The sequence below is a fragment of the Ailuropoda melanoleuca genome, chromosome 6, assembly GCF_002007445.2.
Source record: "Ailuropoda melanoleuca isolate Jingjing chromosome 6, ASM200744v2, whole genome shotgun sequence".
Lineage (NCBI taxonomy): Eukaryota > Metazoa > Chordata > Mammalia > Carnivora > Ursidae > Ailuropoda > Ailuropoda melanoleuca.
The window spans coordinates 18,082,258-18,108,098 of NC_048223.1; the positions used below are offsets into that span (position 1 = coordinate 18,082,258).

Consider the following 25,841-nt stretch of genomic DNA (forward strand, 5'->3'; position numbering starts at 1 on the left):
TAAATAAAAATTTTAAAAAATAAATTAAAAATAAATCAATCACACCTATGTAAAGGAGCCCCAATAAAACCTCTGAAAACAAAGCTCAGATGAGCTTTCCTGTTTGGCAATACTATGTGCATACTGTCACATGCTGATGCTAGGAGAGTAAGGAGTCCTAACTCCATGGGGAGAAAACAATAAATGCTTTCTGTTTAGAATACTCCTGGACTCTGCCCTATGTGTCTCTTCCTTTGGCTGATCTTATTCGTATCTTTTTTGTATAATAAACCATGAGTATAATAGTTGTCAGTGAGGTGTTTTTTTTTTTTTTTAAAGTAGGCTCCCTGCCCAGCATGGGGCCAATGTGGGGCTTTAACTCACAACCTTTTTTTTTTTTTTTTTAAAGATTTTATTTATTTATTTGACAGAGATAGAGACAGCCAGTGAGAGAGGGAACACAAGCAGGGGGAGTGGGAGAGGAAGAAGCAGGCTCCCAGCAGAGGAGCCTGACGTGGCTCGATCCCGTAACGCCGGGATCACGCCCTGAGCCAAAGGCAGACGCTTAACCGCTGTGCCACCCAGGCGCCCCTAACTCACAACCTTTGATCAAGACCTGAGCCAAAATAAAGAGTCGGACACTTAACTGACTGAACCACCTAGCGCCCCTTCAGTGAGTTTTTTGAATCCTTCTAGTGACTTATCAAACCTGAAGGTGGTTTTGGGGAATGCCTCAAACTTGTAGTTGATCAGAAGTAAGGGTAGTCTTGTTTGGATACTGTACCCTCTAACTCTGCAGTTGGCCCCAACTTATCACAACTGTATTTAAATTTTTTTTCCCTGAAATCCCTGGTAACAGAAATTGGAGAAAGTGAAAAAATAACACTTAATTTTAGTCAAAGTACCTACATTTCATCACGAAAAGCTAGGAGACATGGAAAGGATTCTCCCTCAGAGTCTCCAGAACTTTGAGAGATTAACTTTGTTGTTTTAAGTCACTCACTTTATGGTAATTTGATATGGAAGCCCCGGGAAACTAATAAGTGCAACTGGAGGCCACATGTCACTAAACGGCTCTAAGTCTGACCATTTATTCCAAAGAACACTCTGTCACCACAGTTTACAAATGTTACTTTACTGTCAACACAAATTTAAAAAACTGCACCAGAATGGATGTGAAACAGTAGTCAGAAACAAAGATGCCTCATTTATCTAGATCAGGGGTACGGTACGGCATTATGCTACTTGGTGAAACAGAGCTAGAGAACTGCTGAGAAATAAAACTTCTATCTATTTGCACTCTACAAGACCCTACCCAATTATGTGTTTGGATTTTTACAACATCTCACAATACCGACATTTTCAGTAACTACTTGTTTGCTTTAGGCAAAGTGGTTCATATAACCCTTAAATTAAGAGTTTATTGACCTCTACAATTCTGCCCTACATTCTTTATCCAATTAGACTACTACCTACCTCTTTGTTTGTTTTTGCAGATGATCTACAGCCCTCCCTCTAGCAGAGCCTAATCCTCTCTCCTTCTAATTTACTCTTTTTAATCTGTTTTGAAGAACCAGATGAGTCTGTCAGAACTGTACCTAAAATAAGAGTAAATATACTAAGAGGGGCATAAAAGCACAAGTGCTTAAAGGATGACCTGTGAAAGTAACAGGTATTCTTAGCTATCTCAATTCAGGAATCAAATATAAAGCAGCAACCCTCCTAACCAAACAAATTTATACAGTAAGGAACACTTACAGTTGATGGGCAAGAAGCCTCTGGTTTTCCTGCCTAGCTCTTGCCAATATCCTGCAACGTGAACTGTTATAGTCATTTAAAGGGAGTATAAGACTGAGCAAATAAGACTAACAGTGAGCAAATACGACTAACAGTGACCTAGCAACTTAGGAAAACTAACCCAAGTATGTCTGATCAGCTAAAATGGAGCTACAGGGTTTGAATAGTGATAAAGAAGAAAAACTTGTCTCACTCATTCACACTTGAAATATCCTTTACCTCTTAATATATTTTGACTAATTACATGATCAGATATTAGCGCACTATATATTATGTAGAGGACTAATTGAAAGGCAAAAATATTATTATATAAAATTATCTTTAAAATTTGAAATAACTTCTGCCAGCAATGAAATCACAAACACATAAAATGCCTCCTTCATTTATACTGCTCAATCTATATACCTACATCAACTCCAAGATCCAGAAGGTACTTGACTACGCTTATCATTCCACTAGAGGCTGCTGCATGAAGGGGGGTGTAAGACTTCTTATCCTTGCATGTCACTTCAGCTCCATGTGCCACAAGTAATTTCACTACTTCAATGTGACCTAAAAATGTGTTTATGAGGGAAAAAAAAAAACGGATGAGTAAAGGAAAATATAAAATATAATCTGGATATCTTTTAAAAAAGAGGTAAAAATGCAAATTACCTAAATAATGCATAAGTCACAATAAATCAATTTATAACCAGAGAAAGGAGAGAAGAAAAAAATAAGAATTCAGGTAATTTTAATAAACATTGATAGAGGTAACTAACTGAACACAGTATATGTGATTATTTTATCCAGTGATCTAGATAACCCTCTTTTTGTCTAGATCTTATTGTTTTCAAGACTGTTTTAATACATTCTCAAGTTCTGAAATTAGCATTTTATGTCTAATGTAACACATTAGTTTACGTTTATCTGCCTTTGTGGAATCTTCTACTTGAAAATCTGGAAGTGACTTGACTGGGGCTTGTTTCTTAAAAATGTTAGGTTTTTAGAACATGTGGTTAAAAACTTCTTGTCCCTTATTACTTCCACCAGATGTCCTTAACCAACTTAGTTTGCTATTCACCTTATCAATCAGGGTAGGGCTATACATGCTATGGTTAACAATCAATTCCTAAATTTCAGTGGCTTAACTAGCATTTTATTTCTTATCAACACTATGACAGCTTGGCAAGAGGGGTCTGCTAAGTCACTCAAGGACACAACACAGGCTCATACAGCTGACACTATCTTGAATGTGGCCGGTCACTGTGCCAAAAGGAGGAATAGACTATATAGAATCTCAAATCAGCAATTAAATGCTCTGGCCAGAGGTGATGTTGCTTTCAATTCACTAGTCAGAACTAGTCCCAGGCCCCACTATACCATACAAGGACGCCAGGAAGGGGGACATGTATCCAAAAGATGGGAGAACCACAATTCTCCTTTTATATCTCCTTGGTCTTTATCAGATTATACATTGCTTTCTCCTTCTTCCATAATGCTTCCTGCCTCTGCACCTTTGTTCATGGGATTCCTTCATTGCATGGCATATTTTGCTTGGATGTCTCTTTGCAAGCATTGCTACTAATCCTTCAAGGTCCACATCAGTTCCCATCTTCCCCAATCAACTCTGTCATCTCTCTTTCTTAGAAGTCTTATAAGCCAAAAGCACCATATACCTATCTGATAAGTACGTAATACCTTCTGATGGTTCTTAAACTTGAATCATTATTTAATTGCCCCAAATTGCTTTTATGTATTAACTTCCCAAATACATATCTTCAAAAGCAACTATATGCTCTTATGTTCTACTTCCTCGTATATTCCACAGGGCTGAGAACACTGTTATATATAAAATAGGCACCCAATCAGTATTTGTTACATTAAATAAATTGTTCATGACATCATTTTTTAATATCCCTTCATAAGGAATGAGTATATAAAGTTAATAACTATAAAAATGAGGCTCTCAAAACAGGCCCCTCTCCCTTGACAAAATTAAGCCAGGATACAAGATACACAAAGAATCAAGTAGATTTTGTTTATATGTAAATTACCAATTAAAGTGGATACTTTCAGCTATTTTTTCCCCATCTCATTAAGAAATATCTATTATATCTTTAGAACAAACCAAAGGAATATCTATCAAATCATTAGGTGCCAAATCACACATAATTACCATGTAAGAGTATTAACTGATACAAAAGATCACTCACTACACATTACTCTCTGATCTATGGCTCTAGAAAGATAGCTACTTGCATTTATTGTAATGCAGTGAAAATCAGTACCCAGGGGGCTCACACATAAATATAGCTTTTCAACTGGGCAACGCATATTATTCACTAATATGTCAAAAAGAAACAAAGTTCTCTTGATGCTTAAGACTAGAAGACTCATAATACAAACTTACTGGAAAAACAGTTCAAAACCAATACATCATTCTAAGTAAATGACACAGATCACATTAATTGTGCGTATAAACTAGTAGATTCCATGAAGTATGAATTTTTCCTAATACCAATAAAACTTTATTTAGAAAGGGGCTATGCATAGGCAAATTTACAATCTTAAAATTGACAAATATTTATTTAAGCACATTTCAGAAATATGGATTAATTCCTTTTATTGGCCCAATGAAAATGAAAAAGGAGGCTTCTACACAACCAGTTTGGGGGTGACTTATTTAAAAGAAAAAAGGGAAGAAAGCTCTAGAATGAAATAAATGATAATGTTCTACCCAGGTAGACCCTGGCCAGAACAAGTATGTGTCTTCCTTGTTAATTTATAGACTGACGCTACCAAGAGGGCTAGGTTTCATTTAATTCATCTAGGTGTAGTTTTAGAAAATGACATCCATTAGGCATGCACAGTATACATAATTTTACTTGGAAAATTCCCTACCTTTTTTTTTTTTCTTCACGAACATGTAAAAAAAAAAAAAAAAGTAAAATGAGCTGTGTTCAGAATTTTTTTTTTTAAGCTTTTACAAAAAGGAAAGGAGAAAAAAAATACCATTTCACATTTATTCAAATTAGGCACTGCTTTAAGAAGAAATAACATGAGTTGCTAATCAAGATAATTAATATTTATTCAGCACCTTCTATGTCAAAGTCATCATGGTAAGGTGACTGGAGGTAAAACTTGGCTGAATATTGCCAAAAGTACTGAAAGCGACAGAAAAGATGAGTGTGTAAAAGCGATCTTAACAGAGGTTCATGGTCAGAGTAAACATGGGGTAGGGAGGAGGAAATGATCAACTCTTCGGGGACAGAGGTGTCGCTGTGAACCACTGACAGATAATTCAGTAACAGCATAAGGACAAATGGTACAGCCTATCAGAAAAGTAAGGGGAGCTTCAATCAGGGGACAGAAGGCCAGGGCAAATAAGGAAGTTTGTGAGAAATGAAGTATAAGACTACATGTAATTTTAATGTCTCTTGCATTAATACTGACAGATTCTCCGAATATAATCTAGAGGGGACAATGACCTGGACTTCTGGCTTGTCTACTGATCCGTCAACTGCTCCCTACTTTTACATGTTTAGCTATCTTTAATCCTGAATGCTTAGAACAGTGGAACAGTTTTAGAAGCAATGTGTCAATACTGCTCTTTTTCCATGCTGAAAGAGATAAGAATTATAAATCCCTCAATGTTTATACTCAAAAATTAAATAAGGTCCAAGAAACACAGAATATCTTTTTTAATCCACAACTGTCCTGAAAAAGCGACACTTAGTGCATCACGAAAAACAAAGCCATCTGAGGGGGGCTTCTGATAAATACACACCTAGCTCTTCCAGAAGCTCAATTAGAAGCAACCCACAAAATCCTCTGGCCTTCAATTTCATGAAAACAGCTGCTTAGTTAAGTCTTAATTCTTTGGAGGTAAAAGGCCTAATGCATTATGTTTTGAGTTTAAACCCTTTAATATAAGGTGTACAGTTTTAAATCATGCAAATCAGCTGCTCCTGAACTGTCTGGAAGGATAAGGTACACTACAATATTCCGAAAAGTCCCCAAGACTTAAAATATGAAAAATGTACTGGCTCTGAGGAGGGGACTTTAGGATGCTACAGGAGACTTGCTTCTGGATGTTTACCTCCAAGTAACAGAAGAAAATTGCCCAAGATATAATTAGAGGCAAAATACTTTGGTGTGAGAGAAACATCAAAAGCCTAAAATGTTCAGCTTTTGGCTTTCAAAGCAGGGACATTTGACAAGGATATTAACTTTAAGGAACCTTTGTTTTTTATAATCCTTTACACTCATGCCAAAGGTCAGACTTGCAATTCAATATGGATTCTGCTTTTGTTTTTTTCTACTACAGGCAAAAAATTTTCCTGGACCTTGGATTATCTACATAACTGGTTTGAGTGCATTTATTTTCTCCCACTAGCATATTTTACAATTTTATATAGTTTTAAAAATTAATAATCTTCCATCGAATTTTCCTTTAATCTTTTATTTTCATGTGAGAGACAAGAAAAAACAAAACCAAGAGCAGGGAGTACTGAGGATAAGTTATGCCTATAAGGGTGGCTAGTTAGATGTCTTTGTAATCATGTAGTACGAGTGGTATATCAGGGAACGGTTCCAGTATTACACAGGAGAGGTCAGACCATATGCGATTTTTCTCAAGCCAGAGGAGCCGGAATAGCAGAAGCAGGGAAGAAAAAAAAACTCTGAGGCTCCATGGCTGCAAAGGGAGGAATTGTTCTTTCAGTTTTATTTTGAAAAACCTGAAAAATGAAGGTCTATACACACGTCTCCCAGAGGTACAACCCTGGCCTCGTAAGACCTGCAAGGTTCATGGCAGGTTGTACTTTCTCCGTATGCTTAGAGATACACTTCTACACGCATGGTCTGAACACCCACAAGCCAGTATTTCTACTCTGCTCTTTTTGTGCACTTAAAAATATCCTGAGGTAAGCTCAAGATCTGCCTGCTCTCTGGCTGTCCAAGTCACCTCAAGAACCAATTAATGTTTTTGTTAGTGCTCTGGTCACAAAGTCACATGGTTTTGGGTGATCTACCCCAAGACTGTTTTCCCATGAGCTCTGTTAGTTTTAGAGTGCAATTTTGCAAATCCTAAGATTTTTCAAGAACATCTATATCATGTTACAGCAGAAAAACCTATACTCTAAGCCTTAGTTTCTTTCTGTGAAATTACTGTTGTAGAAATCAAACACGATGATGCCTATACAACCCAGTGGTGGCCCAAAATAATAGGATTCCTAAAGCATCTTCAAAAGTTCTACCTTAATATTCCCATAAAAACAAGGATGGATATAAGAATGGGCTTTTAGTAAACACCAACTTAAATTATGCTTCCCAGACTTGTGTCTAGGGTGTCTCTCCCTTTAAAGGTAAACACAATTATTTTCAATCAGCTTTTAGGAGAAGAGGATCCAACACACTCCTATTCTGGCAAACCTCTCCCACTACCAGGCTGGTTCCACTTGGGCAGCAAATTTAGATATGGTGTAACTTCCCACTATCCTAAAAAAACAGATGTTATACCAAAAGCAAGAACTAAAACATACAAATCTTCCTGAATATGTAATGTCAGAAAATGAAATTTAAAATGTACATACCCATATATGCTGCCCAATGAATAGCCCGTCTATCTTTCTTGTCGAAAGCATTAATATTGGCACCTCTAGACAAGAGCAGTTTGACCATCTGTAATAAAAATAAACAGTTTCATCAAAATTTAGAAGTAGAACTATTTATGAATATCACTTATGATGACTACTCATCTCAATCTCTCTGGCACTGAATTTCTACAACTGTAGAAAGGAAGGAGCTAGACTAAACCCTGAAGACCCTTCAACATAATTTAATAAATAATAGAACAAAATATGAAAAAAGGATTCACAATGGGTGTTACTGAAGTCGGGTATCAGCATCTTTTAAAGATGCTACTTTGTGTCCTGAGACTTTATGAACAATGAGGTACAAATCTGGAAGGTCTAAAGGAGGAATATTTAACAACAGGTTTCTTTCTTTTAATAGCCCAAGGTGTTTTTAAAATGTAAAGTGCATTCTTATCCCAGAAATGTCTTAAATTAATTCAAACACAAATGTGCTATCTATAATATGATTAGATCTGAAGGTCACTGCACAGTCTGCTTACATCATAATGTACCAAGAACAGTATTTCTATTCCATCTAACCATAGTTACAATAGTTTCCCCATGGGAAAGGGCCCTCCATGTTTCAAAAGAGGGACACATCTGTGACCTTAACTGCAATGAAGGCAAGGATTCTTTATGTTGCAAAAAACAGAGGAATAGCGAAAACAACACTGTAGCCACTAGTTCTAAGCCATGGAATCTTGGGAATGTCACCTTACCTCTTTGAGTTTCTGTGCCTGCAACAAAAATGAAGGACTGGACAAGTTGTCCTCGAAGGTTCTTGTGACTCTGTATCCTTCTTTCCTAAGCCTTCTATGTACACATAAACCCCACTCTTTGCCATGACAACATCTAACATTAGGCAATGCTTACTGTATAAGGTAACTAAATATTAATTTTCTTAAATTTTTTTGATGGTCTGTTAACCAAAGAATTTTTTACTAAATGTTGATAATAAACTATAAGAAAATCTTTTCCAAACTCTGCCTTCCTTTGTTACTATCTTTCTGGAGCACTATGAAACTGCTCTTTCTGGATTATTTTTTCCACAACAACAGAACATAACTTTTCACCTTGTGTATACAGTTGGCAGTGTTCTCCTTTGTCTCCCCAGGTTGACCATGAAATTCAAGTGCATGGGCTATATCTGATAAGTAAACTTCTAAATCTGAGAAATTTACATCATGAATTTTATCATGAAAAGAAGTCTGAGGATTCGCTAAAGGCAAAATTAGATAAAAACCAACAAGAAAGATTTTTGTTGTTGTTGTTGTTATTACCATGAACTGAATGGCTAAAAAGGGTAAGTTCATTAATAATCAGGGTGGGGAGTGACAGGATGTAGGGAGAGAGAATCACTGTCTAATTGAACACCTACCTCACCATGTCCACTAAAAGCTGCATGATGTAATGCAGTCCTCCCCGCTCTATCAGACACGTTTACATTACTCAGAAGAGGTACCAAAGCTTCAGCGCACTTTACAGCTTTATTAGCAGCAGCTATGTGTAAAGGGGTTTGCCAATTTTTGTCTCGAGCATTAACATCTGCAGAATGCTTCAAAAGTACCTGCACTGCTTCCTGAAACACATGAAGATAAAAGTTACAAAAGACAAAGGAGTTAACAGTTTTATTTTTACTTTTTAAAAGATTTGTTTGTCAGAGAGAGAGAGAAAGAACACAAGCAAGGCGAGTGGCAAGCAGAGGGAGAAGCAGGCTACCTGCTGAGCAAAGAGCCTAATGTGGGAATTGATCCCAGGACCCTGGGATCATGACCTGAAAGGCAGATGCTTAACAGACTGAGCCACCCAAGCACCCCGAGTTAACAGTTTTAGAAACTGTATATATATTTAGGAATTAATATTTCCTGAGGAAATAAAAAGTCTGGTAGAACCTGCTATAAATAGGTAGGAATTTCCCCAAGAAAACAAAATATTTTAAACTAAAGGCAGTACTACTCAGACCCATTACAAGACGCACCAAAATAAAACACTCCCTTTTCTGTACTATTAAAGGCATAACAAGATCAAAATGTGCAAGAACAAATACTGACAAATGTGGGTCAGTCTTGATTTTGGCTCAGGTCATGATCTCGGGGTTGGGAGATGGAGCCCTGTGTCAGGCTCTGCACTCAGCAGGGAGTCAGCTTAAGGATTCTCTCTCTCTCTCTTTCCCTGTGCCCCTCCACCTGCCCATACTCTCTCTAAAAAAAAATAACATAAAATAAGAAACAAAAAACATTCATTACTTCTCTTGTTCTTCTAGATAACAAGATACGATTAAACTTTCAATAGTTTTAAGGAATAGATTGCTTTGCAATTAAATATATAAAAATTTAAAGCATACAATCTCCCAAATTAGTATACATTATATTCTACAAGTGGAAAAATCACTACTATCTAGTTTATTAGAGACAGAGAGAAAGAGAGAAAGACAGACAGAGAAATAGATGCTGTGATGCTAACTGGTGAGAAAGCTGATGTTAACAAGGCAATTTAAAAGCTTAGTTTCCAAAGGGATTTGTTTCCCAGAGCATGAGGAAAATTTCACAACACATCTATAAATTGGACTCATGGCTAGATACTAAGGAATCCAGTATGCTATTTACACTAAGCAATACAGTCAGAACTAAACCTAGCAAAAATTTCTCCTTGCAGTGATAATCCTATCTTTGGCAGATGAATGACGAACTACACGTGAAATGAAAAGCACCAGAATCAAAGACTAAGCCTAGTAATATGGACCCTTAGTTTTCTTTCTTTCTTTCTTTTCTTTCCTTCTTTTTCCTTCCTTCCTTCCTTCCTTCCTTAAGATTTTTATTTATTTGAGAGAGACACACACACAGAGCATGTGCAAGCTAGCAGGAGGAGGGGTAAAGGGAAGAGGGGCAGAGAATCCTCAAGGAGACTCCCTGCTGAGCATGGAGACCAGGTGGCTACATCCCAGGACCCTGAGATCATGACCTGAGCCGAAACAAGCGATGGACTCTTAACCAACTGAGCCACCCAGAAACCCCAGTGACCCTTGGTTTTCTTAAAAACAAACAAGCAAACAAACAAATATGAAAAGTGTTCAAAAGCACCAAGCAACTATCAATATGTAAAGTAGCAAGGAAGACTAAACAAAATACTATTATCTGTGATTCACACATAGTTTTTTAACCCTTTCAAATAAAAAGTAATCAGAACTGTTTGAAATATGGAAAACAGCATAAGTATTTAACAAGACTGACAAAAGACTAGAGAGATGCCCAGTAATCTGGAAGTCAGCCAGCAAAGAAAAATATATATATATGGAGATCTACTCTAGATCCCACAATTCTCTCTAGTTATCCCCAGGAGAAATTTAAAAAGACCCACCCACCCAAGAATGTCCATGTAGCTTTATTCATAACAGCCAAAATGCAGAAATGCAAACCGCTGTACATCATACAATGAAATACTCATCACTAAAAAGAAGAAACAATTAATGTACACAATATGGAGGATTCTCAAAAATATTAAGTTGAACAAAAAATTCAAGACACAAGAGTACATAGTGTATGATTTCATTTTTATAAAGTTCTGGAATAAGGAAAATTATTCCATGGTGGAAGAAATCAGAATGGTGGCTGCCTCTGGGGACAAGAAGACTGCCTGGAAAGGGACATGAGGTAACTTGTTGGAGTGATAGAAATCTTCCATATCTTGAATGGGAAAAAGTTTACATGGGTGGATACATGTGTCAAAACTCAAGACTACACACAATATTTTTGCATTTTCTGTAAATTATACTTCAATTAAAAAAAGGAGTATGGAAAAAAGGATGCAGAGAGGAAGTGGTACAACACAGCATCAGGATTCTCCATCTCAAGAAGGGCATATTGTGACTTGGGGGATAAAACTAACACTATACTCGGAAATGTTAGTTGGTGTGTTGATGAATATACTAGAAAAAAATTAAAAACAAAATGAATAATTTATAATTGGATAAATTAGGAACAGCATACTATAGATGCCAGGCTTGCCTTATTCATTCCCACTCTGGAATTCACAGTGCATACATTAAATCTGTAAAGTCTGGAGAATACTATGTTCCATTAGCAAGAAGTAGAAAAATCAAAACTATTCTTTTGCTTCACTGAAAAGCAAAAATAAATCCAGTTAATGGTAGGTAAGGGAAGGTAAGATGGTCCTAAGAAAGGCTATCAACACAGTTACTAAGATCCTAGAATCAAGAGAGAACAAAGTTTGGAACCATGGGTTCACTGCTATGGACCAATTGTGTTCTCCTGCCATTCATATGTTGAAGCCCTAACCTCCCAGTGTAACCGTATTTGGAGATAGTGTCGTTAGGAGGTAAAGTTAACAGAGATGGAAGGGAGGCAGAGGCAACCTAATCTGATAAGAAGAGGAAGAGAAAGATACCCTCTTTCTCTTTACCATGTGAAGACACAGTGAGAAGTAGCAGTTTGCAAGCCCAGAAGAGAGCCCTCAACAGAAAGGGACTCTGCTAGATCTTGATTCAGGACTTCTAGCCTCCAGACTATGAGAAAATAAATTTCTGTTGTTTAAGCCAGCCAGTCTATAATATTTTGTTATGGCAACCCAAACTGACTAATATATCCACCATTTATCACTCAGAACAGTATGTCAGATCACAACAGCAGTGATCTTTGAAAATTCAGAAAAAAAACAAATCTACAGACAGGAGTCATTAAATGAAATCAAAGAGACGAATTTCTCTCTCTCTCTTTTTAGAGAGAGCACGCAAGAGTTGCGTGTATGTGGGGGGGAGACAGAGAGGGAAGGAGAGAATCTTAAGCATGCTCCACACCCAATGTGGAGCCCGACCCAGGGCTCAATCTCACAACCCTGAGATCATGACCTGAGCTGAAATCAAGGGTCAGATACCTAAGAGGCTGAGCCACACAGGTGCCCCTAAACAGGCAAATTTCTGGAAATCACAAATCAATGAGCCTGATGCCATAACCTAACAAAATTCTAGATCATATTATCAGCACATTATAAGCATTCAGAAAATGATATAGGGATTAAGGGTACACTATGGTTTTACTAATGCTAAATAATTACCATAGTAACCTCAATCCCAATTTTTCCATTAGACGCTATACATGTGTAAGAAATACCGCACATGTACCTTGACTTTGAAAAACAGCTAAGAAAATATCCTACGACGCTGATTTTAATAGGATTATGAAATATGGGGTGATAATTTTATCTAAAGAATGTTTATTCATGGCTCAGGGTCAATCTACATGAGTCTGCAGAGCTCTGGCTGTCTGTGGCTCTGCCTTTTTAGCAATTCTTACCATTGATTTGAAGTCAGGCAGCGGAAAAAGGGCTAACACATTTGCAAATAAACTTCAATAGCTGGATGGACTGTTAATATCTCATGTGATCATATAAACTCAGTGTGCTGATAGAACTAAAATGTAATTCCTAGAGTTAAGTTAAAAAAGTAAATGTGTATCTTCCAGAGGATCTAGCAGTGTAATGTGGCTTCTTAAAAAAACAAAGAAAACCAAAACACACAAACACACAAAGTTCTAACACTCAGAAATCAATTTATTCAGAAGAATACTCTGCATTTACAGAGAGCTGATCTGTACACTCCACTAGAAGAATGGAAGTCACAAATCACTGGTGGAGATGAAACAAGTCAGCCAGCCAACATGAGAAGGTGTGTAGAAGCCATGTCACTGAGGGAGAGTGGAGGAGCTCAGGATATATAACCAGAAGCAGCCTTTCTCAGCCTAGGAACAGTAAGGGAATTAGCTCTAAGGCATCATCTGTGTGATGGATTAACTTCTCCATTATGCTCTACAATGGTGTTAGCTCCAAAGGCCTCGGAGGACTCAGAAAACAGTCACTCTGATCACCCTGTGTAGGGCTTACTTCTCTCATGATATCTCAAAAACATAAACTAAAGCTGCCTAAAATTTTGTCTTTTCCATACCCCTCTGCAGCTATATTTTCTTATTAAATGAAATTAAGTACAACTATCTTTTGCTCTCAGGATGCAACAGAAAAAATTAAAAGAACATGGGTGAAACTGATAATCTTGACTAGGTTTCCTGCAAAAGAGTAATATTACACAGCCCAGTAATTTTTAGCAGACTTAAGAAACTTCTTAAGATCACTTCTTCCTAACCTACCGCTTGCCCTCAAGTTCAGGCAAAGTACACAGTGTTAAAAAATCAGCTCTCAAGTCTTTGGGAAGAATCTGCCATCTTCCTCTAACATTAATTATTTTCTTTAAGAATTTTTGGTCTGTTTCACAGTCTCTATTAAATATACAAACTCTTCCTCCTTATGACTTAATTTGGCAAAACACCAATTTTAATAATCATATTCCTAAGAGTCATACTAAAAAATGGATAGGTCTAACTTACTAACAGGCTCCAAAGACAGTAATGTTTATCTTCCTTAACTGCCCTTGTTTACAGGAACTCTTTACAAGAGGGCTAACCACAAACTTAATTAACATTCCCATGGAATTTAAGAGTTCAAAGTATTTTGGTTAATGTCTTAGTTTTCAAGATAATCCCCAGACCTGCCTAAGATCACACAGCTAGAGTAGCCAGTTTCTCCAGATCCAAGTTCCACATTTCAACAGCTACAGCACACCAAAGACCCAGATCCAAGGTAAGATGTCTGCTCCAGCACACCACCCACCGTTTCCTCCCTCCTCCTTCTAACTAGGAGGGTACAGCTAACACTGCCTCCGTCACATCGCAGGGTTTGAAATCCTTCCCAACCACTCTGCCCCTACTTCTCTTCACTTGTCCTGGGTTCAAGACACAGTTCATGATGAGGAATATAACGAAGAATGAAGAGACAAGACTTTGGGCACAATGCTTTTCTAAAATGCACCTAATACATTTTAGAAAGAATAAGAAGAGGGTCATTCCATCTCTGCTACTCAAAAGTTGAGTGGTTTCTGGCAAATCATTAACTACAATTTCTTCATATATCCATCCTACAAGGATGTCATGAGGACTGGAAGATATGAAAAACATAAAAATGAATGTTCTCCAAAAATGTCAGTTATCTTGAAGAACAAATCATACACAGGGTTATAAATAAGAAGAAACTGTTCCTCCCCATAAGACACCTAACATTTTTAGGTTGTATATTTAGAAATGGTAATTTCAGTGTGTAACTAAACAATATTACAATGAACTGTTACACACTGCTGAGATTATTTCTTGATCATGGTTAGCAGAACCTTTGCAGCATATCCAGGAGAGAAAAGACTGAGGAGGACTTTATAGGGATAGAAAATAATCTCTCCTGTACGACATATATAAGGAGGGTTTTCCATCTATTCTCTGCACTTCAGACTCTCCAAGAGGACTTAGTCACAAAAGAGAAATAGGAACAGTTAACTTGGTCTGTACAAATTCTAAAGTAAAACAACCAATCTAGGTATTTTCAGTTGCTTTTTCCTTCTTTTGAAAACACAGAATTTGAATATGGGCTCATAGGCAAGCCTACATAATGCTTTTATATACAATATATTTACTAAGAGAAATTTCATACCTCACTACAAGATGCAACTGCTCTGTGTAAAGGTGTCAACCATTTGCTGTCTTTGGCATTAACTCTAGCTCCTGCAACAAGAAGAAAAAAATAAATTGAAATATTTTGCATAAAATATTTTAAATAAATCTCCTGAAATATTAGTTATATATAGTCCAAATTGGATAAGTAACAATTGAAAAAGTAGTACTTTGGTTTTTATACTTTCTGCTAATAAATTACCACTAAGTTACAAAACAAAACTATCCAATAAGGTATTAGCTCTTTTTATTAAAAATAAGAGAAACATTATTTTATATATAGGCTAGAAAAGCACCTTTATACAGAGCATATTAAAGTAAAAATAAGACCCCATTTTAGAATGTGTCTTTAAAAACTCACTTAAATGAATAAGAATATTCCTATGTAAAACGCAGACCATTACAAAGTCTTTATTACATTTCTTTACTAATGAATGTATCATGTTATAACGCAATATTATTATATTTCTCCAATGCAGATTAAAATTGCATTAGTACTATAAAGTTACTGTGTAAAATGAATACAGTGGCTGAGAAAGAAAGAAACGAACAAACCCATGTGTCTTTCTGGGTTATACCTGAAGGTTTAAAGAATTCTTAAAAAATCAACTACATATGGTTATTTAAAAATCATTGAGCCAATGGACAAAAATTATCCTTAATAGAATATAAATATATTTAGCAAGACAAAAAAAGTGTATTATGTAATTTGGGGGGGGGGAATCTATTGCCTACATAAAATCCACTGATTTGGTACCTAAACCCCAAACAGAAGCGGCAACCAAACTGTAGGATCAGTATATATCGAAGTGGAGAGAAACAGCCTTGGCTCTTAAAAGTATAGAGAAACTGGTGATGGGTCCTACCCTATAAGCAACCCTAGATTTATATCCAGAAACACAACTAGCTAGTGAGAAGTGGCTTTAGATATCTAGTCCAAACTCCTCAATTTCTAGATGACGAAACATAGGTAAAGAGAATAGCTTAACATCAAAGTCCAGTATAGTAGAAACAAGGCTAGAATTCAGATGTCCTAATGTTTGCATTCCATATTTTGAGTGTGAGGTTCCAGGGAATAATCAAGTACAGTGACTCTAAGTCATGGCTCTAATAACTACTAGATATGGGTTCCTAACTAGCTGTGTGATCCCTACAAACAAAAGTTTCTTCATCTATAGAGCAGATTTTCTAATGCTTTGTTACAAAGGTTAACATAATAAACATACAACACAGATAATGTTAGAAGTAGATTTAAAAGTCCTGAACATGAGAGAAAAATGAAATGAAATACAGGTGTATAAAATTATCACAAATGTAACAGCTGAAATTCTGAGAGTAAATGAACTCCTGAGCAGCCACAATGAGGACACTGGAAGTATTAAGAACCAATATGAGAGCTTTTGTGATTGCTCAATTAGGCTTTGGGAGAAAGAAAGGGACTCAGGAGAATAAAGAAAGAGCTAGAGAGAGTGGTATATTTATGCAATAAACATGAACAACTATCTGCTAGGCTCTTGGGAGACCAAGATGGTTAAAACATAGACTGTAAGACCACAATAAAGTCAGCATTTGTTCTGGTAAGAGGTAAACTGTAGATACTGCAAACATTTGTATAGGTTGAAGATTGGAGTCCTCAGAGATGATAAAGGGACAAAATAGAAGCTAGGCTCTGGCTCTTTCATTCTCCCATTTATCTGCTTGGAACTTTAAAGGTTCTCCATAATCCTTGTACCTTTCTACAATTTTCTGTTTATGTGCATAGTAGAAGGGCAAATCCTGGCATTAAGGCCTGAAAGGTAGTGACTTACTGAGGAAAGATAGGTACTCTGGACAAAGGTGGAAAAGAATGAGGCCTGATAATGGGTCTTAAGCAAACGGGAAGGGTCATTAAATCTGATTCCAGGTGTTAATTAACAAGGAAATGGAATGTGGCTGTCACAAAAAATGAGAAGAATCTATGTGTTCATAAAGATCTGAGAAATAAAAAGTGAAAAAAGCAGTGAGAACTGGATAAGTAATATTCTTTAATTTTATGTAGAAAATGGGAGAGGAAGTATAAATACCTGTATTCATATTTCCTTTATATGCATAAGGAAACCCTGAAGGAACACTAAAACAATAAAAATGGCTGCCTATGCATTTGTGTAGGTGGTGAGTACAATGAGAACTGGTGACGGAACTTGGGTAGAACGGCAACTTCACTATATACCACATACGTTTAAATACACATATTTTAAGTTTTCAAAATAAAATTGAAATACCACTTATTAAAGGAAGAAAGAAAGAAAGAAAGAAAAAGAAAGAAAGAAAACGAAAGAAGAACGAAAGAACGAACGAAAGAACGAAAAGAAAAGAAAGAAATGTATTTCAGGAAGCATAAAAGGAGAGGCCATAAAAAATTCCAAGAATTTGACTTCGAGTGCAAAGAAAAAAATTGGAAAGTAACTAGGTAGAGAGTAAAGATAGTTTTGTCTTTCTTTTGAACACGGGTTATCAGATACACAGTTAAAGAAAGAAAATTTAATTTTGATGCCCATTTGGCAGCCTAAAGTAAAAGACCCTGCTGGTTTCATTCTTCCATTTTAAGTTACGATAATTAATTAATCAGTCTTTCTTCCTCTTCACTTTTAATAACAAATTTTAATAACAAATTGAAAGTTAATTTGTCAAAAAGCATGAGTGACTACAACAAAGAATCCATTAATGGTTTACTGAGGATACAAAATACTACTAGTTGGTACCAATGTCACAAAAGATGTGATTAAAAAAAAAAATTTGGCTTGTCCTTTTTAGATTCTAAAGATACTTATCCCCAGGAAGATCAGCACCATAGGATTCTAGACATCTGATCATAATCTTTTCCAGAAGGCACTCATCTTAAATTTTGTTAAATCATGTGTTTCTTTTAACAGCACTAATCAAATGTTTTAATTCCTTGGAAATTAAAGATCAAGTATACAAGCAATGGCTGAACTATTTCTAAGGACACCAACAGAACAAATATTTCCCTTGCCTACATCCATTAATTAGTATACACTTTACATATTAACAAACAAATATGGCATAGCAATGTACAAGAGTGGCAGCTGTCTATAAAATGAAAAATGGAGTAAGAGTAACAAACATGGCAGAACACTTCAGATGTCCACACTCCCAGACCTCATCTCATGTGAATTCCGAAGGTAACCTTCAGACTTTTGTTCTACACAGACAGCTCCAAAATTAGCTGTGTATTCATAAACACAAGCTACAAAGTCATTCCAGTAATGAAAAAGATTTCCAGAGTAAAGTTTATGAGTCTAAGAGCTGAAAACCAGACACAAAGGCTAACAATGAACACGGAGAAAGGGGGGGAAAATCATATCAAAACATAAAGTCTTTGAACAGAGAAAATCAAATGTAACAGCTCTGGTGGAAACATCACATACTCTGTAATGGCAGAATATAATATTTGTAGTTTATAAGGATGACTTTAAGTCACCAAGAAAAGATTAACGTCTTTACTATTTCCTAGTCATTAAAAATGAAGAAAATATAAAATAGCAGTCCCATCCCAGTTGTTGAAGTTAGGTGGCTGGGACACCCTCAGGTAAGAGGAAGCACTGCTGAGAAACTGAAGACAATTAAGATAGCAATTTAAGGATGATATCACTGGTAACTACTGCAAATGAACATTTCCAAAAAACCTCTCAAGTGCTAGGAGCACATCTCATTAAATCCAAGATAGTTATGCCCAATCGTGTATCAAATACTTTCTTTACTAGTCTCCCCTCCCCCGCAAATCCACGTAAAAGGGAAATTCATGAGCTCTCCCTTAAGATGATAAATAAGCAGCCAGCACAAATGCCACATCAAATATCTAAATTTAGATTCATCTTCCAGAGTAGAGATGTGATTAGATTTCTGAAATGTTAAAAGCAAAAAGGAAAAAAGCAAGCAAAAACCAACCATAGGGTAACCTAACAGGTTGTACCCATTTGATATCACCATTAGATGATATAGAAAAATTCCGATAACCAGCTTCCTCTCATCCATCTTTTCATTTAATAATTCATACATATAAAAACATGTACTCTGACAGCTTTTGAAAGAAAAAAAATTAAGGTTAGATTTCTAGAATTAGGTCAACGTCTAGCTCATGTGAAGATAAACAAGAAAATAATTAAAAAAAATAAAAAATCGGGGGCACCCAGGTGGCACAGTCAGCTAAGCACCCAACTCTTGGTTTCAGTTCAGGTAATGATCTCAGGGTTGTGAGATCAAGCCCCGTGGTCCAGCTCCATGCTCAGTGCAGAGTCTGCTAAAAACGCTCTCTCTCCCCTCTGCACACTCTCTCTGGCTCTAAAATAAATAAATAAATAATCTGATTTACTTACATCAGTCTATTCTGGGCTCTAGACAACAATGCAGCTGAAGAGAAGTCTGGACTTGTGAGGAGACAGTCAGGCATTAGGGGAAGGAGCCCAGGAGCAGGACCCATGATCTAATAATGGCTCTGTAACAGCACGCTGTGTGACCTGGGGCTGTTCCCCAGAGCCTAGACCTTCATGTTGTAAATCATAACCTCTGCCTCCTATGCCTTGTGTGTGTACATGGAGGAGTGGGGGCAGAGGGTGAGGGAGGACAGGCCCAAGCTGAAACAACACAGGGAGCTCCTGTTTCTGCAAAATGGGTTCCACGAGTCAGGAACTCAAATCAGGAGCATCCCATTTAACTCTAGGTCTCAACTCATATGTTTTCTCCTTAATCTAATCAATCAACAAGATTCGCCAATTCTTTGAGCTTTGAAACTAAATTATCAGTAAAACAAGGCTGTGCTAAGTGATCTGTATGATCCATTTCCTATTATAACATTCTATCCTATTTTGAAATAGGTACCCAGAATAAATTATTTCATACTTATTAAATACCTTGCCCTACCTTAATAGTAAGTAGATAAGGTAGCATCTTTATAATCTATACCAGGGTGTCTTCAATTACAATTTACAGACTGCCAGCCACCTATTTTGTAAATAAAGTTTTAGTGCAATACAGTTACACCTATTCACTGAAAGGGTTAACTATGCAGCTTTCACATTACAGAGGTAGAATTAAGCAGTTGCGGATGTCTGTCTCGCCCTTTGCATAAAATGTCTTTTGACCTCTGATCTAGGCTAAGTACTTGATAGTAGATACTACTAAAGTTATTTCTATTTCCACAGGTGTTTATAATAATTATGAGTAGTCCCACTAATAACTTTCTAAAACCTCTGCTTGCCAAGAATAGTTCTCTTCTCTACTCCTAAGCCTCAGAGGAGACAGTCCATGCCCAGTGAGCTGGGCTAGGAGCTAAATACTATCATTATTCTTCTCAAACTGGCAATAATGCTTTCCTTTGGCTGCCTACCAAGAGTAATGACAAAAGCTTCAGATTCTGTTTTCAGGTTGGGAGTGGAATAAGCAAAAACTACATTTCTACTTTTCTACCTGCAATGCAGTGGGGGGAACAGATGCTGCACTGTATCATTTAAGATAGTGTTATGGACACCAGATACTGTGGGTTGAACTGCATCCCCACCACTCTTCCCAAATCCATACGCTGCAGTCCTAACCTCAGCACCTCAGAAGGTGATCTTATTTGGAAATAGGGTCTTTACAGAGGTAATTAAGTTAAAATGAGGTAATTAAGGTGGGCCCTAATCCAATATGACTGATATTCGTACAAGCAGAAGAAATGTGGACACAGACAAGTACAGATGAAAGACATAAAAAGAAGTTGGTCATCTACAAACCAAGGAGAGAGGCCAAGAACAACAGATCCTTCCCTCACGGCCCTCAGAAGGAGTTAATGCTGCAACACCTTGATCTCACACTTCTAACCTCTAGAAATGTAAAAAAAAAATAAATTTGTTGTTTAAGTCACTCACCTTGTGGTATTTTGTTATGGCTGTCGTAGCAAACTAATATACCAGCACTCTAAGTTTTCAAGGGTCACATACTTTAGGTCTAATTCCTAATACATAACATTCATGTTTCCTTATTAAGGGCTACTATTTTCTATAACAGACTGATCAAATAAATTTTTGACTAATGCCTTACACAACACAGTCATTTAACCACTTAACCACATACTGGAAACAGTCTGAGGTACTGCTAAATCTATGGTTTTAAATACAAACATTAAATGAATAGCTCCCATAAAAGTATCTATACTTATGTAGCCAGAAAATTCAGTCCTTAAAACCTAAGTTCTTCAATAAAAGTAACTGGCTCCCCAAATTCTGCTTAGGGGAGACACAGACGGGGGGAGGGGAGCGTAGAGGGGAGAAAGAGACTTCAGCAGAGTAACTTTTGGCCAGTTATTCAATCTCTAAATTCTTCAGTTCCCCTATCCATAATAATACCTTCAGAGAGTTAAGAGTGAAAAAAGTAAATTTAGCATAGTATTTGAGATACAGTAAGTACTCACAATTTCATTATTTTACCCCAATCAATAATAATGTGAAATTAATTACATTAGACTCCAGTGTTACTACAGACTCTATGGAAGGATTCACTTGTTTGATTAGATATAACATGTCTCAAATGATACCTCTCACTCAAAAATCCTGGAGCTGCATCATGCATAAACATATGATTTTCAATGAATTTAGTTCTGGACTGCAGGTTAAAGGGAATGAGTAGTTTTACTCTTAAAAAGAAAAAGCTCACCAAAATATAAAAGAGATTGTGAAGAAATACTATCCTCAATACAACAAGAAAACAGCAGTAACGGCAAACCAAGTTATGAAAATTTCTACCAAATATAGTGAAATTTATACCAAAATGAGGAAGGATACCCAATCAAGTGACACTTCTTCAGATTCTGGGAAGGCTACTGAGTCCTCTAAAACAGTGTGTTTGTTTGCATGTCTTTTGCTCTGCTGTGTCCCAGAATCCCTTTCTAACAATCTCTTAGATGATCTAGAGCTGTGTGAGTAAACCATAGAACTCTAACTTTATAATACAGAAGAACAACGTGGGACAGTGGTAAAGGAAGAACCAACAGGAATCTACTGTTTTTTTTTTTTTTTAAAGATTTTATTTATTTATTCGACAGAGATAGAGACAGCCAGCGAGAGAGGGAACACAAGCAGGGGGAGTGGGAGAGGAAGAAGCAGGCTTATAGCGGAGGAGCCTGATGTGGGGTTTGATCCCATAGCCGGGATCACGCCCTGAGCCGAAGGCAGATGTTTAACAACTGAGCCACCCAGGCACCCCGGAATCTACTGTTTTTGACACAGCTGAAGATGGAGGGAAAGGGCCAAAGACCAGCAGATCATTACCTAAGACTCTGTGATCTAAGTAGCTGCCAAGTGACCCCAATTACATACAGTACACCAAGAACTAAAAGAAACTACTCTCCTAGACTGAGAGAAAAACCATTTAGTTTGAGAACTGCTGGAACAGACAAACCTAACTGATGGCTCACTTTTTGCCCCTCCCTACTCTATTCATTAGCAAAAAACTGTTCTGGAGAGAAGCAAATTCTTCAAAGATATGTGAGGATCCAGCACAAGAGGAAAATACTGGGAGCAGAGTAAACTGAGTAAAATACACTTAATAAGTATATCTGAATGAAATTATCCCAGGAAAGGAGAGGATGAATTTGCGTACTACTCTCTACGCACAAATTCAGAGAGTAGGCGCTGAAGAGAGATCTTAAAGAGTTCCAAGATAGAGGCAAGACAATGCAAAGAGCTGAGAGCTGGCAGAGATCAGGAAAGAAAAAAAGGAAAATAAAACAATTACAGATAAAAGCCTAGAAATAACAAAAAGCAGAATAAACACAATTTAAAACACAGCTAAGAATCTGAACCACACCCAGAGTGAATCTTTAAAAACCCAAGTCAAACCATGTCATTCCACTCAAAACTCCCCTCTGGTTTTCCGTGTCATTTTAAGGGTCAAAACAAGGCTTTGCCAAAGCCTACAAGGCCACAAATGATCTGCAACCTTGACACCTCCTCTACTTCATTTCCTACTGTTCTTTTCACTTGCCTCCAAATGTGCTACCACCTTACGGTGTGTGTTCTTGGATCTCTCAGTTTCCTCCAAATACCTGTCTGGTGTGTAAGGCTTGCTTCCTCAGATACTTCAGTTATCGGCTCAAATGTCAGATATCACCGAACACTTTCCTGATAATCTAATATAAAACAGCAACTGATCCCCACCCAATATATACTCTTTTAATCTTCCCATAGCAATTATCACCACAAGACAAGCTATGTATATTAACTTGTTACATCTCCCCCACCGAAACATAAACTCCACGAAGGCTGGGACTTCCATCTATTTTATTTATTGCTCTACCCACAGCACCTAGAATAGTGTCTGATACACAGATATGCTCATTAAATATTTGTGTGTGTGTATACATATAACTTCTTTATCCATTCATTGACACTTAGGTTGTTTCCATGTCTTGGCTATTGTGAATAATGCTACCACTAATATGGGAGTGCACGTATCTCTTTGAGATAGTGATTTCCTTTCCTTTGGATACATACTCAGAATTGAACTGCTGGATCCCATGGTACTTCCATTTCTAATTTTCTTTTTCTTTTTTTTTTTTTTAAAGATTTTATTTATTTATTTGACAGAGAGAGAGAGAGAGAGAGAGAGAGACAGCCAGCGAGAGAGGGAACTCAAGCCAGGGGGAGTGGGAGAGGAAGAAGCAGGCTCCCAGCAGAAAAGCCTGATGCGGGGCATGATCCCAGGGTCCTGGGATCAAGCCCCGAGTCGAAGGCAGATGCTTAACAACTAAGCCACTCAGGTGCCCCCATTTCTAATTTTCTGAGGTACTTTTTCCATGGACACTATACCAATTTACAGTACAGTCTTACCAACAGTACACAAAGGTTCTCTTTTCTTCACATCCTCACCAATACTTTTTATCTCTTATATTTTTCATAAAAAACATTTTACCAAGTGTGAGGTGGTATCTCAGTGTGGTTTTGCTTTCCATTTCCCTGAGGAATAGTGATGCTGAGCACCTTCATACACCTGTTGGCTATATGTATGCCTCCTTTGGAAAAATGTCTCTTCAGTTCCTTTGTCCAAGTTTTAATTAGATTGTTTTGTTATTGATTTGTGTGAATTTTCTATATTTTGGATATCAACCCCTTATCAGAGATATGATTTGCAAATATTTTCTCCCATTCTGTAGGTTGCCTTTTCATTTTGTTGGTTTCCTTTGCTGTACTGAACAAGCCTTTTAGTTCAATGTAGTCCTGCTTATTATTTCTACTTCTGGTGTCAAATGCAAAAAATTACTGTAAAGACTGATATCAAGGAGCTTATCCCCTATGTTTTCTTCTAGGAATTTCATGGTTTCAGGTCTTATATTCAAGTCTTTAATCCATTCTGAGTTGATTTTTGTGTATGGTGTAAGATAGTGATCCAGTTTCATTTTTTCATGTGACTGTTCAGTGTTCCCTATACCAATTATTGAAGAGATTGTCCTTAACCCATTGCACATTTTTGGCTTTGTCAGAAATTATCATACATACATATGTTTATTTCTGGGCTCTTTGTTCCATTGATACATGTGTCTGTCTTTATGCCAATGCCATGCTGGTATGGTTACTACAGCTTCATGATGTAGTTTGAAATCAGAAAATGTGATGTTTCTAGCCTGGTTCTTTTTCAAGATTGCTTGGACTATTTGGGGTCTTTGTGGTTCCATACAAATTTCAGCACTGGTTTTTCTACTTCTGTGAAAATGCCATTGGAATTCTAATAAGGACTGAATTGAATCTGTACATTTAACATTAATTCTTCCAATCCATAAGCATGGAATATCTTCCCATTTACTTTTATATTCTTCAATTTCTTTAATTATGTCTTGTTAGTTTTCAATGTATAGATCTTTGACCTGCTTAACTAAATTTGTTCCTCACTATTTTACTCTTTTTGATGCAACTGTAAATGGGACTGTTTTCTTAATTTCTCTTTCTGATAGTGCATTATCAATGTATAGAAAAAATTCAACACATTTATGTATATCGATTCTGTATCCTGAAAACTTCACTGCATTTATTAGTTCTAACAGTTTTTTGGTGAAGTCTACAGTTTTCTATATACAACATTATGTCATCTACAAATAGAGACAGTTTCACTTCTTTTCAATTTGGATTGCCTTTAAATTCTTTTTCTTGCCTAATTGCTCTGGCTGGGACTTCCAGGGCTAAGTTGAGTAAAACTGATGAGAATGGTATCTACATCTTGCTCCTGTTTTTAGCGGAATAGTTTTCAGCTCTTCACCACTGAGTATGAAGATAGCTGTGGGCTTGTCATGTATGGCTTTATTATACTGAGGTATGTTCCCTCTATATGCACTTTGTTGAGTGTTTTTATCATGAATGGATGTTGTATTTTGTCAAACTTTTTTTCTGCATCTACTGAGATGATCATACAATTTTTATCCTTCATTTTGTTAATTGGTGTATCTCACTGCTTTGCAGATGTTGAACCATTCTTGCATCCCTGCAGTAAATACCATTTGAAAAAGGTGTATGGGGGTGCCTGGGTGGCTCAGTCGTTAAGCATCTGCCTTCGGCTCAGGGTGTGATCCCAGCACTATGGGATCAAGCCCCGCATCAGGCTCCTCTGCTATGAGTCTGCTTCTTCCTCTCCCACTCCCCCTGCTTGTGTTCTCTCTCTCTCGCTGGCTGTCTCTATCTCTGAGAAGAAAGAAAAGAAAGAAAAGAAAGAAAAGAAAAGAAAAGAAAAGAAAAGAAAAGAAAAGAAAAGAAAAGAAAAGAAAAGAAAAAAAAGAAAAAAGAAAAGAAAAAAAGAGAGAAAGAGAGAAAGAAAGAGAGAAAGAAAGAGAGAAAGAAAGAAAGAAAGAAAAAGAAAGAAAGAA

General features: G+C 36.8%; 1 protein-coding gene across 7 annotated transcripts in view; it reads right to left on the minus strand.

Moving 5' to 3' along the window:
* Positions 1-25,841, minus strand: part of ANKRD28 (ankyrin repeat domain 28) — a 197,202-nt gene that overhangs the window by 44,577 nt on the left and 126,784 nt on the right. For 4 of the 7 annotated variants that reach the window (XM_034663656.1, XM_034663657.1, XM_034663658.1 and 1 more), the window contains 3 exons: positions 8,773-8,973; positions 7,353-7,440; positions 2,186-2,328 (listed from right to left, as the gene is read on the minus strand). In XM_034663656.1, the coding sequence (XP_034519547.1) occupies positions 2,186-2,328; positions 7,353-7,440; positions 8,773-8,973 (432 nt within the window). Of the gene's footprint in view, positions 1-2,185; positions 2,329-7,352; positions 7,441-8,772; positions 8,974-14,936; positions 15,008-25,841 lie in introns of all 7 variants that reach the window. The other 3 variants (XM_011219906.3, XM_034663654.1, XM_011219908.3) reach the window with 1 other exon arrangement.